General features: G+C 49.8%; 2 protein-coding genes across 2 annotated transcripts in view; both read right to left on the bottom strand.

Annotated features, from left to right (window-relative positions):
* Positions 1-2,149: 2,149 nt before the first annotated feature.
* Clstn3 (calsyntenin 3) overlaps positions 2,150-14,849 on the bottom strand; it is a 32,624-nt gene continuing 19,924 nt past the window's right edge. Inside the window, exons 13-18 of the mRNA XM_021190324.1 lie at positions 10,978-11,204; positions 10,486-10,656; positions 9,594-9,739; positions 9,039-9,174; positions 3,303-3,505; positions 2,150-3,097 (exon numbers count right to left, since the gene is read on the bottom strand). Of these exons, the coding sequence (XP_021045983.1) occupies positions 2,957-3,097; positions 3,303-3,505; positions 9,039-9,174; positions 9,594-9,739; positions 10,486-10,656; positions 10,978-11,204 (1,024 nt within the window). The 3' untranslated portion in view covers positions 2,150-2,956. The remainder of the gene's footprint in view (positions 3,098-3,302; positions 3,506-9,038; positions 9,175-9,593; positions 9,740-10,485; positions 10,657-10,977; positions 11,205-14,849) is intronic.
* On the bottom strand, positions 3,818-8,253 carry LOC115063395. Its single transcript, XM_029535025.1, has one exon. The coding sequence runs from the start codon at positions 4,769-4,771 to the stop codon at positions 4,034-4,036; it is 738 nt and encodes a 245-aa protein (XP_029390885.1). The 5' UTR covers positions 4,772-8,253; the 3' UTR covers positions 3,818-4,033.

The following is a 14,849-nucleotide window of genomic DNA, read 5'->3' on the forward strand; positions in this document are numbered from 1 at the left end:
GAGGCAGGCGGATTTCTGAGTTCGAGGCCAGCCTGGTCTACAGAGTGAGTTCCAGGACAGCCAAGGCTACACAGAGAAACCCTGTCTCGAAAAACCATTAAAAAAAAAAAAAGAAGAAGAAGAAAAAGAAATTAGAAAGAATGAATGAAGATTCCAAGGGAGTCACAGCATAATAAAAGTAAATAAAAATAATGGCAGGGCGTGGTTTCTGCTCTTATGAATAGGAAGCCTCAGTCTCCGAGATCCAGGGTGAGTGAGGACCAGAAGGTTGAAAAGAGGGAGGAGAGGAAGGTTGTTTGCACTGGAAGCCAGATCCACACACTTCAAAAACTCCTCTACGCTCTTAGGAGTTAAAGCTTCCCATTGTCCCAAGCCTCTGAGCTCCACCTCGGGGTTCTGGGGGCTACGGGAACAGGTGGAAGGCTGTCTCCTATGGTGTTGTCACAGATAGGCAACAGCAGGACATCCAGGTCACGGCTATAGGAAGACACACTGCTGGACACCTTCTGGGACACCTTCCGCCCCTGACCTCCCAGGCTGATGAGTCACCAGTAAGTATCTCGGGGTCTCAAGATTGCCCACAACTTCATGCATCTGAGCCCCTGGGGTGCGCCTGGCCCTACACAAGTTGCAGGGGATACAGAGAATATTTGATAGAGATGGGTGAGCTATAGTCTCATGGGACATGCTGTCATGGAGGTGGACCACCGAAGACCTCATAGAATGGTCTTCAATAGTGAGTCGGGCTATTAGGCAGCTAAGAGGAGGAAAACATGACAGACAGAAGGAAAAATTCACACAAGGACACAGAAGCAAGAAAGAACAGGGTGACTCCAGAAAGTGCCGGTGGCTTTTGTTCCCTGCATTCAGGTGTGCAGGGATAGTGATGGCAAAGAAGTCATCAAGGGGGAGGGGCTAAGAGGCTGTCAGAGCATCTGGGGTTGACCAAACCAGTGACCGGAAGGAGAATGGCATAGGTGGAATTGTTCATTAGAAAAGTCCACTAAGACCCAGAGTTGACGATGGACTGAAATGGACCAAGACAGAGGAGCTGGAGGCAGGTAAGGGGCTCTCAGTGAAGAAAGCAAATCCTAGTGGCAGCAGTAGCAGCAGCCTGGCACATCTAAGAAAACTGAAGAAGCAATGACAAGGTGTGGTCACCATTTGAATATGGGCATGGGTGAGAGAAAGGAATCTAGACCAACTGCCTGCTTGCTGGATACACAGGAAGCATAAGCAGAGGTAACCATGGCAACAGAGTTTGAGCAAAGGCTAAGTCTGAGGCATAGGTTGCCCAAGTCTTCATACCAATGGGTAGGGGGAAGGACCAGAAAGGAAGTGCCTGGGAGAGAGACATACGTGTGGAGCCATCAGCAGACAGCTGAGAGTTGGAACTGTGAGCTGGGTCCGGGGCATCTGATGGAAGCTGGAAAGGTGAACGGAGCATCAGCAGACTAGGCAGGCGCAGCTCCACCCCACGGTGCTATAAAGGATCACAGAGAACTAGGAAACGCTAGTGTTCCAAACCACTCTTCAGAAAGGAACTGAGGTGTGGTTCACTGTATAGCCTAGGGCAGGGACAGTACAGGAAGGACAGTGTCTACAGCAGCAGTCCCCTCCCCTCTAACTCTGTCTCCTCCTGTCCTTTATCACCTGGGGCCTAGAGACACAAAGGTCAGTGAACAAATGGCCCAAAGGTTGAGAACAGACTAGAACCTGTCAGACCACCACGTCAGTGTAAAGAGAGCTAAGATTGTTCAGCAGCCATGTCAGGGGGTGTGGCAAAGCAGAGAGTCCTTGGGCCTGAGCTACAGATTTCCTCAGCAAAAAAGAGCTCTTGATCTCATAGTTGCAAAGAACAGAATCGCCAGTGTCCTCCCTTATGCTTGCTTTCCGGACTAGGAGCGATGTGCTCTGGTTGGGGTTTTGAAAGTGAGGGGGAGGGGCTGACAATGTCCCCAGAGAGCAGTGGGCATCTGCACATGCGTCTTTGTCATCCCTTTCCAGGATGCAGGGGGAAGGAGACAGTGTGAGTCCTCCACTCCCAACCCTGCCCTGTCACCTCAACCTGCCCAGAGGTCTAAATGGCCCCTAAGATCAGAAAGCCCACGGCCACACAGAATCAGACAGGTAAACTGCAAGCAAGAACTTTTTTTTCTGGTTGTTTTATTTGAAAACCCTAGGGTGCGGCCCTCCTTTACCACACCCATCCCCTACCCTCACCCCAGGACATGACAATGCCACACACACGCACACATACAAGGCTGTGAGCTGCACACAGAAACACAGGAGCTGCGCTCACGACAACATTGAAAAAATATACACTATATATAATACACCCCCAGGGTCCCGCTCCTCCTCCTTCCCCACAACCTAGGCAAAGCAGGCCATGGAGAAAGGAATAGAGACAGTAAGACCTTGGTACTGCTCAGGCAGGAGAGGAAAAGAGGGCAAGTGAGGGAGGAGGCTGAGAAGAGGGAGGAGCAGGGATCCCCAGAGTGAAATGGAAATAGAGGTGAGGGGATCCTAGGGGAAGCTAGAGGGGGAGGGGCAACAGAAGGAAGGCCCTCATGGACAGAACAGAGTAGAGAAGGACACAGCAGCAGGCTCCCATCAATTGCATTTCCACCTCAACCAAGGCTGTTGATATACCCCTCCCTAATACAGTGCATGGCTGGCCGGGTGTGCTGCCACGGGTGGGCTACAGGGCAGCCAAAACCATCCAGCCACTCTCCCAGGGCAGCCAGCTGGGGCAGAGGGCAGCCCAAGGCAGGGGCAGGCTGAAAGAGGAGGGCAACCCCTGTGGGGCCTCCTGGGGTTCCGAGATTGAAGGACTGCTCCAAATGAAGAGCTCTTTCTCCCCCTTGGTCTCTCTTCTCTCAAAATGCCGGTTCTCCCTTCTTTCCTGAGTGCCTGTCTCCCCAGGGCAGGCCTCTCTCTTGGCAGGGTTGGAGCCTCAGTAGCGGTGTGGGGGGCTCTCAATGATGCGTCTCTCATCGCTGCTGGGGGAGTCGGCTGCTTCGGAGTCACTGCTGTCCTCTTCCTCTTGCTGGCCACCAACCGCCCCTGCCACACAGGACTGCTGGTTCTGGTACGACTGGAGAAGACAAAAGCAGAGAGCGAGAGCTCAACAGCCTAGCCCACAGGCAGAACCTCTCCTTAAGGACACACACAAGCATGCACACATGCGCCATTACGGAATCCTTCCCCCGCTCCATGAGTTCGGCAGCTGCACCAAAAGCTTTCGCCTCTGGCGTGGGTCCTCATCAGGAGTATTTGCTTCATCCCTCCAGGCCACTCACTTCCATGGGATTGACGATAATGGTAAGAGCAGAGTCATCCCAGAAGAGGTCAGGGTCTTTCGGGTCAGTGGAAGCCCCTGCAGGTCCGCCAGTTCCTGAGACGCGGCGATGAAGGGAGTGGATCCGAACGAGGCCAAGGATAACCATAAGCACCAGAAAGCCCACGCATACCACAATGATGAGAGTCGCAGCACTGGGGACCACTGTAGGGAGGAGAGCAAGGGGTCAGCAGAACATAGCATACCTGGCAATTCGGGCTCAGGGGTTGTAGGGTGCTGGTGGAAGAAACTACTCGGTGGGAAAAGTCCAAGAGTAAATAAACCACAGCCCTCAAAGTGGTCTTGAGGAGGCGAACAACCTGAGGAACTGGAAGAGCAGCAGACCCCCACCAGGAAGTGTAAACTGGAACGGAAGAAGAGAGAGGCTGCTCCAAGGGCCAAAGGCACACAGACAGGGAGGCAAATGTACAGAGAGGCGGGTGGTGTGGAGAAAGCCCCCAGCCTACTGCTGCCTTGAAGAGCTATATTGTCTTTTGGATAAATGGCCAAAACTAGAAGCTTCCTGGGTCTTTCTGCCTGGATCTTCCCCAGGTACCACCACCTCCCCAGAGGGAAAGAGGAGGTCAGCTGCAGGGGACTGACTGGGATGAGAAGCAAAGCAGCTCTAAGCCTGGCCTGCTGACCAGAGAGAGGAATCGCGGTCCCCAAGGCTGAGGACAGAGGTCCCTTCACTTACCCACCTGGTCTGGGCTCACTCCTGTTCCGTGACACCTCCCTTCTCCTTGTAGGCCTGAGGTTCCTGGTCCTGCAGGGCTGTTGTTCCTGCGGAGTCTCCCCTTGAGGTCTCCCTACCTCCACCGCTGCACTCCCGGGTCTCCCACCCTGAAGCCTCATTCTGATGCCCAGGTTCAGGGGTACATGGACTCTCACAGGCAGTGAGAGACAGAAGGGCATATGCACTCTCACATGGACCTTGGAGCTGATGGTGGAAAAGCAGATGTGCAGACACAGGCACATGCCAATGAAGAACGAGTGGGCACACAGCTGGACAAACATTGCCATGCCCCATACCCGAGCCAGGCCTCTAGTTGCCCACACAACTGCCTGTACCAGCCACCTAGCAGCCTGCTCACACAGTAGGATTAATGGGATATGCGTCAGAGTCTCTAGCATGCCACCAAAGAGCCTTATGAGCAGGGTCACCCAACTCCCTACCAGCTGGGCAAGCCAAGCACCCCCCTGAAGGAAGACATAAACGCTACAGACCTGTGCCCTGAGGGCCACAGAACGAGCAGCCATAAACACAACCTGGGCCCCATTCTGTGCAGCCAGAGAGAACACTCGGAGAAGCATGAGGAGGAAAAGCAGAGGAGCCCCAAATCCCAGAAACAGCAAATGGAGGAAGAGACCCCACAGATACACTCCCCAGCCCAGAGCCCTCCTGGGCAGCTGGATCACTACCTGCCACATGGGTTCTCGATGTGGGTTCCTTCACACCCCAGGCAGTTCTATTCCTGAGAATCAGCCCGTGCCTGTGTGTGTATGTGTCTCGGACACCCACTAGCAGTCACACACAAGCAAGCCCTACATAAAGGTCACATTGCAACCCAGCTTCAAATTTACCTCCATCCTAAAAGTCACACGTTATGCAACAGAACCTGAGCGTAGAGGAGATGACATCAAAGGCCCCAAACACCCAGCTGCAGACCCCTCTTGCCAGCTACCAAGCACACACACTGCCACCACTCCAGGACCAAGCAGGTAAGTGAGAATGCCTGCAGGGGCTGTCCCAGCAGCCACACAACACCCCAAAGCCACCCTGATGGTTCTCTGTCAAGCTAGTTCACATCCCGACATGACCAATGGCCCATTTTGGACTACTTGCCAAACAGAACTAACTCCGCAGGGGTGGGGCCCGGCAGGCCCACTCACTAGGCTCTGGCTCCAAGGCAAAGATCAGCCTGGTTGGATCAGCATTTCTCAACTGCCTGGGTATGGAGGAGGAAGGGGAATGGGGGCAAAGCCTCTCTTTCTATGCAACGGTCCAAAACAGCCCCTCTCAGGTCCCCAAATCAATGGACAAGTCCAAGGAGTAATGACCCTGCCAGAAGATGGCCCTGTGGCTAAGCCCAGGCAATCCCACCTTCAGAGTGCAAGCCACAGCAGATGACCTTGTGATTTCAAAAAAGGAACAAAATGCAAACACTCCAGCTGTAGGCCAACAACTCTGATTCATTAGCATAAACCAGAAGGTTGGGGGAATTTTTAAATTAGCTACAGACAAACATCAAGACCTCAAAAGTCCATTAGATCTTGCTATACACAGCGAACTCTGCCCTTGGGTGACCACTGCAGCCAACATTAAGGGATGTTTTAGCAAATGGTTCATGTGATTATAGGGACACTGTTGAAAGCCCTGTCCACAGCCCAGCATCACCCTGCCCCCCGATGAAGAAAGGGTTGGAGACTTTCTTGGGTGCCCACTTCCTGCCCTGTGATTCCACAGTTGTTCTCTTTGTTCAGCTACCAGCTAGCAGGGCTTTGCCGCCGCACAGCAGCTCACAGTATGTGCTTCCTAGGAACTGACATCAGTCCTTGGCTTCATCTTGTTCACCTCCAACCGTAGCCCTTCCCTCCTTCCCTCCTTCCTAATTTTTTTCTCTTTTAAGTGATTTAGGTTGAATTCATTTGTCTTGCCTTATTTGGGTTTTATTAGACAGCATATCACTTTGTTGCCCAGGATGGACTTGAACTCCTGGACTCAGGTAATCCTCCTGCCTCAACCTCCCAAGTAACTAAAAATGAAGCGCCAGGCTTCCTTTCTTCCTCCTCCTCTTCTTTCTCTCAATCATGAGCCATCACAGAATCAGTCATCGTTTTAGAAGGAATTCTTTTTTTTTTTTCTTTTGCTTTTTGTTTGTTATTTCATCACATAAGGTCACACAAGGCTATTTTCATGTAAGTACATAATATATTTTGCGAGTAGTCACCCAATACTCTTCCCAGTCTCCCTGGTCACTGGAATGACCTGGTCACTGGAATGACCTGGTCACTGGAATGACCTGGTCACTGGAATGAGCCTTTCTGTTTCCCAGGCAACTTGGACTCTCCTTTCTGGTCATCCATTGTTTAACTGTTTCTTTGCGCATCTTCCTGAGGTGCTTCAGGTACTTGAAAAAAAAATCAATGCAGAGAAATAGTTTCCAAACTCTGCTATGCAATGGAGTTATGTGAGGATCTTTAAAGTTAAACACTGACAGGGCTGACCCATGGCTCAGCAGTTAAAGGCACTTGCCTTGCAAGCCTCGTGGCCTAAGTTCAGTCCCTGGGAAGGACTTGCTGACTCCGCAAAGTTGTCCTCTGACCTCTGGCCTCTGACATGTGTGCCCCCATACACACTTCACACATACACAAACACACAATAATATTAATTAATTAAAGTAAAAAAGCATTGATCCCTGACTCACTTTGGGGTGCCAACCACCAAGAGAGTTTAGAGTTCCCCGTGTGACAGAGATGTGAATCAAAGTTTGGGGTAACAACGTCATAATGTCCTCATCACTTGTCTCTCTCCTTAACTACCCTCTCAGACGCACACTGTGTGTCATGCTTCTGCCTGAGACCTCCTGCTCGCCAAGACCCAGGGCAAACTCCACATATGTCACAGAACCTTCCTTGGCCATTCTTATTCACCAGGCTCTCCTTTGCCCTGAAATCAGCCTCTACCACCGGAGGAGGAGACGGTAGCACTTGCTTCTTCTGCAGCTTTTGAGGAGTTTAGCTTCATGAAACCCCAATTCTGCAAAGCAGTGGGCTTGGACTTGGGAAGTGAAGAAGAGGGGGAACACTTTGGAGTCCAAAGCAACGCATGAAACAGGTTTGATGGGCATGGTTGAAGTGTGTCATCTGCTAAGCTCAAGCCCCATCACTTGTAAGTGGTCTCAGAGAGACATGAACTCTGCACCTACTAGGGCCAAAATAAGGGATGAGGAGGAGAGAGGTGGCTGCTCTCCACTGACTATCAGATGGTTGGCCAGGATATAAGTCACAAGGGGTTCCACTGTAGGGAGGATCAAGGAGAGGCACACAGGAGATGTGGAATGACAAACACTGCCAGGACAAGGCATCAGGACACTCAGGGGGGAAGCTCTGAGCTCCTGGGAGCTCAAACCAAAGAGACAGAAACATGACACCCAGATCTAGCTTGAGCCTGCTCCTGGGAGCGGAGCTTACTTACGGGAGCAGAGTTCAGCATCCAGCCCAAAAATGAAGTATGAGGTGACTTGGTGACTGTGAGCTCCTCGGGGAGTCCCCTAAAGAGCCTGTGACCTTTTGCTGCTTTTCAAAAGCAGCGGTCTGTGGCCTTGGGGGTGGGCTTAGTGCTTGAAACATGGAAATGGTCTCCAGAGCCAACTCTGACAAAATCAGCAGTGAAGTTGAGTAACTTCACCAGGCCAAAGGCTAGGTGTGTCTCAAAAGTGACGAGAATGACTGCACCTCCAGTGGGGCTCTGGAAACAATGCTGAAAAGGTCCCAAAGTCACCTCCAGCCATGTAGCGCCACTGGGCAGATTTTAATAATTCAAGAAAAGACTTATTTTAGTCTTACAAGATGGTTTGATGTCAACTTTATAAAAGAAGGAAGGATGGAAGGAAGGAAGATGATAGATTCATGAACCACAATAGAAACACAGCATGCCCCATCAGGACAGCACAGCACCTCAATCTGCCAGAAGCAGGGTTGATTTTTCTCCTTTGTGCTCACATTTGCTCCCTTTTGTGTGTGTGTAACTAAGCAGTTCTTAGTGTTAGAGACAATGAGCCGCCAGTACAGGACCATAATTAGGAGGCAAGACTGCCCCATTCTGATACAACATTTGGCATCTGTTGATTTAGAAATTTTTCACAGAAAACATAGGATTACATGTTTAATAGCATCTACTCTGTCCATAGGGAGAGGACAATGGCTATTCTGTAATTCTTTCTTTTTAATTTACATTTATTTAGTTAGTTAGTTGAGAGAGAGAGAGAGAGAGAGAGAGAGAGAGAGAGAGAGAGAGAGTGTGTGTGTGTGTGTTAATGCATATTCTATGGTACATGTGTGGAAGTCCAACTTGTAGGAATCGGTCTCTCCAGTCTACAATGTAGGTCCCAGGGCTCAAACTCAAATTCAGGTCGTCAGGTTTGATAGCTGAGCCATTTTGCCACCCACCTCCTTGTTCTTCTTTTCTTTCTCTCTTTTTCTTTTCTTTCCTCTTTTTTTAACTGACAGATCTCACCATGTGGTCCAGTCAGGTTTCCCCTCCCCAGCCCCACCCCATCTGTCTCCACCTCCTGAGTGCTGACGACGTCATAGGTCATAGGCATGCGCCACTATACCCAACTCCTAAAAGCCCTTTATCCCCAATACACCTTCAGGCTGTGCTATAAGCACTAAATAAATAACTTCACTACAGAAGGTGCTAGAACCCAACTAACTTTGTGGGGACAGGGACGGCAGCAAGAATAATAAAGATGCCCACAACCCACGTTACTTGTGGCTCTAGGCTTTAGCACCCTGCACTGGCCCGGGATTCACCTTCCCAGTTAAGTTGAGGTCCAGAAGGATGAAGTGATTGTCCCACCGCTGTCACTAAGACTGGTACCACAGAAAACAGAGTCCACTGCCTCGCCCCCCCTTCCCCTCCCCAGGACATAGGGATGAGTGTTAATGCCACACTTCCCCTCAGCTTACGCACTGGAGTTCCGGTGGGAGCTGGCCAGGCTGTGTCCAGCCATCTCAGGAGGAGGCTGGTGACCCCGGTGCAGGAACTGCTGTGAACTTAGCACATGGCTGGGATGGGCCACCCGGTTCATGCTATGTAGGACGTTGACCTGGGGAAAGGCAGGGCTCTGTATGTACAATGGCTTCTCCCCCAAGGCCCTCCCCACCCCACCCCATTCCAAGCTCGCTCATTAGAGCCCTTTCTCACTTGGGGTAGGACGCATAACACAATGTGGGGGGAGCAAGGGGTAGAGTCAGAAGACAACTTGCAGGAGACACTTCTCTCTGTCTGCCATGCAATTTCTGAGAATCAAATCAAAACGCAGGTCATTGGGCTGAGCTGTGAGCCACCTCTCCCATGCCCATCTCCATAACTATCAGTCCACATCTCCTCCTCTGCCATCTGTCATGGGCCTAGAAATCTCCAGTGTAACAAAGTCCCTGTCCATCAACCACCTATCTGAGGTCAGTGCATCGCTGCTCTTGCCCAGAGCAGGTGGCCAAGAAAGGAAAGGGATTCTCCAGGTACCTCCACAATGAATTCGTTACTGGAGTATCGGCCGTTCATCTCCGAGCAAGAAAGTCGGAATTTCCTGGCATAAAGGACGGCTCCGTGCCGAAGCTGATAACGAGCCTGCCTCAGGATCTCTTCATACACAGTGATGGTCTCCACCCCTGGAGAATAAGGAGGCAAGCTCGGTGAGTCTCAGGCTCCAACCAGCTGACAACACAGTGGGAGGGATGCTTAGCCCCATCCCTCAACAGAGTTGTAAGCTGACAGCTCAGAGAAGTAGGCTCCCACGCACTCCGATCTACAGGAGTACAATAAGCAAAGCCATATTTGCTTCTGCGCCCTTCTCACCTAGCCCTGTGGCTTCTGGGATTCCCCAGGGATGGAAGAATCTAGATAGTTATGGAAAGGAAGATAAAGCCATCTTTCGAGGGGAGGTCATGGAGGGGACACAGCTTTGGTGAGGGCTGGAATAGAAAGGACTGGTCATTGTCATCTCTTCCCATTCTCCTGGGGGCAGCTTCCCCTGGAAACCATCACTTCCCACCGTTCACTGAGATGAGCTCTTAAAGCTGTGCTGGATGCAGGAAAAGATATAGAGGGTAACCTCATTAAAGAAGGCTTGAAAGCTGGCTGGGGAATACAGAAGCAGGAGAGAGATGACAGAGACCAGAAAGGACATGGAGGTAGAACAAAGAGAGATGGTGAGCCAGGCTATGGAAAGCAGGGGGAAACAAAATATTCAGAGCCTCTGCCCAGGCACACTGCCTTCAGTCTGAGAGCCAGAGGCTCTTCCAGCTAAGAAGGAACAAAATGGCGTCTGACCAACATCCCAAGGAAGTAGGAGCCATGTGATTATTCATGAGAAAGTCACACACAACAAAGAAGTCAGATGCTTGGCCTCACTGACCAGCAATGGTGAGGTAGGCGGATGTGTTGGTGAGTTCCAGGCCTCGCTGCTGCAGGGAAGCCATGTCCAAAAGCAGGCTCTCTCGTTCAGGGTCTAGGTCATCCCCCACCAGAGAAATCTCACAGCCGTCCAAGTTGTGTACAATCTCATCTGACATGCGTGTGTCTGTCACTGTGGGGGGAGGAGAGTTGGAGGCAAGGTGAGAGCTGTGGCCATTGAGGTTCTGAGACTCAGACATTGTCATCACATAGGGTCAGTCCCCCTTCCCACACAGGGCCATTCCTTAAGGAAGATAAACATCAATGTGTCATCAGCAAGCAACATTTCCTCATACTTGAAGGTTTCTTTCCCACAGGCTTTGGGTTTTAAGGGTATGTTGTTCTCAGTCACACAGACACAAGAGAAAGCCCTTCCAGCCCTGTAGTCACTCCCTCAGTTGGATTACAGACATCACCCTTCTCTGGACCGGGTCACTCGTAGGGTTGTCCTTACCTGTGCCCTGCCAACTCTCATCTGCTTTGGCCTCCACCTGGTGAGAAATGGAGCAGGTGATCTGAAGATCGGGGAACAAGGGGACTCCCTCGGGTCCCTCAAAGTCCACAGCTGGGCGGGCAAAATGAGCTGTGCCACTCAGAAGGATCTGGGGCGCATCGGGCTGAAGAACCACCACATAGCCCTCCACTTCAGGGATGGAGACACAGGACTCTTCACTAAAGCACCTGTGTGAGAAAAGGGGCATCTTGTCACTCCAGCATACCTCCCTTAAAAACCTAGAGTCTGCCCAAGCACGATGGCACATGCCTTTAGTCCCAGCACTTGGGAGACAGAGCCATGTCCATCTCTGTGAGTTCAAGGCCAACCTGACCCAAACACAAATTCCAGGCCAGCCAGAGAGACACAGTGAGACACTGTCTTGAAAAACAGAAGTTTCGTGTCTGGTTCATTCTTCTGACCCCCAACCTCTACAACAGAGGACCACCCCAGAGAGAATGAGGGCAGGAGAGACGGCAACAGCAGCTTCTTTGGGCCCCACCCCCACAACAAATCTTCTGAATATGTCCCTACTGAAGGAAAAGCAGAAGATAGGACAGGCTCAGCCTGTGGGTAATCACATCATTGAGGCTGGAAACCATGGAATGTCTATCACATTCTATTTTAATGAAACAATAAAGGAACCGAGACCAACGAAAATGTACATACATTGAGAGTCTTGTTATTTCTCATCAACTTTCTGCCTTTTCACAAACATGCTAACACATGCCTGTAATCTCAGCATTCAATGGGCTGAGACAGGAGGATTGCAAGTTCTAGGCAAGCCTGAACTAAGATTCTCTCAAAAAAAAAAAAAAAAAAAAAAAAAAAAACTAATTAAAGTATATACACATAGGTTTTTTTTGTTTTTTTGGGTTTTTTTGATTTTTTTTTTTTTTGATTTTTTGAGACAGGGTTTCTCTGTGTAGCCCTGGCTGTCCTGGTACTCACTCTGTAGACCAGGCTGGCCTCGAACTCAGAAATCTGCCTGCCTCTGCCTCCCAAGTGCTGGGACTAAAGGCGTGCGCCACCACGCCCAGCTTTTACATAGTTCTTGACCCAGTAAATGTTACATGGGTCCAGTAAAATATCAGCCAAATATAGGCCCTAAAATATCCAACACTAAAAGTGAGTTAGAGTTAGGTGTCTATCAATAATGTCCTCTTTTTTGGTGTGTCTTCTATCCCCTTTACCAGATATCAGCCCAGAAGACACAATCAGTTATGTCCCCACTCTCCCAGCCCTGCCCCTGCGGATTCACCCTGACCTCTCCCAGTCTCAAGCTCTTGTTAGCCTAGGACACATTTTGTCATTGCCTTAGAGCAGTGTTTCTGTGCTACAGAATAAGGATAAGAGACCAAAGCTTTGCCGGGCAGTGGTGGCGCACGCCTTTAATCCCAGCACTCGGGAGGCAGAGGCAGGCGGATTTCTGAGTCCAAGGCCAGCCTGGCCTACAGAGTAAGTTCCAGGACAGCCAGGGATACACAGAGAAACCCTGTCTCGAAAAAAACCAAACCAAGCCAAAACAAAACAAAACAAAAAGTAGAATTTGAGAAACTTTGTAGTCCCTCAATAAGAGAATAAAATTCTAAGCCTGGCATAATGGTATACACCTTTAATCCCAGCATTAGGAGACAGAGACAAGTAGGTCCCTGTGATTTCTGGACCAACCTAGTCTACAATCCAGTACCCAAGCCATCCTGTGCTACACGGTGAGACTATATAAATGCCAAAATAAAATAAACAGATTTCAGGAATGACAAAAGAAGGAGAAAAGAAAAAAAAAAAAAAGAAGGAGAGAAAAGGAAGAAAAAGAAGCCCCCAGATGGCGCATCTGAGCCTCACAAGCCATATTTGCCACAGAGTCAACCCTTCAGAGTCCAACCACAGCCCATGTTTGAAGCCCAGATCTGTACCAGTAAAATGTGCCCCCCCACACACACACACACCCTTTCCTGCACCATTCACAGTGAGACAGCACAACAAGACAGCCCTCACCAGGCCCAGTGCCTCGGCCTTGGGCATCCCAGTCTCCGGAACCATGAGAAATGAAGATGTTTTTATGAATCCCTAGTCTCAGGTATTCTATTATACAACAAAGTCAGGAAACTGGGACCATAGAAGCAGGTGTCCTGTAACAAGTGCCAAAACCATGAAAGCAACTACGGAACCAGGTAATGAGTTAAAAGCTGGACTAGGTTTGAAGGGGATGCTGGGATGGGAGCTGTCCCGAGCCCAGAGCTCATCAATGGGTTATAGGATAGCCAGAGAGCTCTGAGGACTCACTGTCTCCCCCATTTCTCCTCCCCAACCTATCTCAACACTAGGGTCACAGACGCACGCCACCTCCTGGCTTTCTCCTGTGAGTGTTGGGGATCTGATATCAGGTTCTGACGGTTGCGTGGTAGGCACTTTATCTACTAAGTCATCTCCCCAGTACAGAACTTCTCAGAGATGATTGAAGGTGTCACAATCAAGATTTTGCTAGAAATACATATGCTCTCTAAAGGCCATTCTGCTGAAGTCTGATGAGGGGGCAGAAGAGCAACTGGAGTAAGAACCATTCTTGTGTATACTGGCAAAGGATTGTGCTACAGTCTGCCCAAGTCTGAGCATTTTTGGAAGCAAAACTTAAAGTCAATGAACAAGAACAGCTGATAGGGACTGGAGAGATGGCTTAGCAATGAAGGACGCTCTCTGCTCTTCCAAAAGACCCTGATTCAGTTCCCAGCACCTACTTCAGCAGTTTATAACTGTCTGTAAGCCCTGATCAGCTCATAACTGTAAGCCTAGCTCAATTCTCAACTGCTTGTAACTCCAGCCCCAGGGGGTCAGAAGCCCTCTTCTGGATTCCATTGGGCACTCACAAAATAATCACATGCACAAACACATGCAGTACATACATGTAGATATACTTTTTTTTTGTAAAAGGTAATTTGTGAAAGAGGCTCTAAGAAAGATATTGAAGACGCTGTAGGAGTACCTTTAGTCATAGAATTAAAACGAAAAGTAATTTAAAGATGAAGTTCATAACTCAAAAGCAGACAGCTTATGGATTTGAAGGGTTCACAGACTCCCAAGCAAAAAATGAGCAAGCAGACATGATCCTTTGATAAAGGGATCAGTGGGGTCAGAAGGAAGGTGGTATTTGTCAAGACAATAGAAAAATGAAGGCATTTCAGAGATTTTCAGGGCAGCCCCAGGGTGTGGAAAGAGATCAACATTCCAAGCCTGGGTCACTTCAGGTCTCTGCTCTCTACATTCTGACGCAGAGCCCCGCCTCCACCCAGAATCATGGCTCAGTCGTGCGAGGTGCAGCTTGAATCATGCATAGGCTCTGTAGCAGCCATATGTCACTGATACTGGAGAAGAGACCATGGGTCATTTCACCTTTGTTTCAAACTCTGTCACAGAGAGCCCCAAGAGTCATGAGGGCAGAGACAATATATAGAGAGTATTAGGGCAAAACTGAGTGAAACCATCAGTCCTCTAGATCAATGGAGGCGATGTCACCATGGAGACCCCAGAACTGCAGAACTCCCAGCAGTGTAGGACGCCAACCAAGAGTGCTATGGGAAGAACTGCTACATAGCTGAGCTCAACAAGTCATGGGAGTGGAGCTGTCTGATGCCTTCTGGCTGACGACCGCCCCAATATGTCTGAAAGCAGCACATGGTTGGAAAGCTTTTGGTTTGGCTTGGTTTGGGTTGGGCTGGGTTGGGTTGGGTTGGGTTGGGTTGGGTTGTGGTGGGATCTCATGTAGCCCCAGGGTCTGTGTAGCCAAGGATAATCTTTTTTTGTTTTTGTTTTGTTTTGTTTTGTTTTGTTTTGTT

The sequence above is a fragment of the Mus pahari genome, chromosome 2 (assembly GCF_900095145.1).
Source record: "Mus pahari chromosome 2, PAHARI_EIJ_v1.1, whole genome shotgun sequence".
In the NCBI taxonomy this organism is placed as follows: Eukaryota; Metazoa; Chordata; class Mammalia; order Rodentia; family Muridae; genus Mus; species Mus pahari.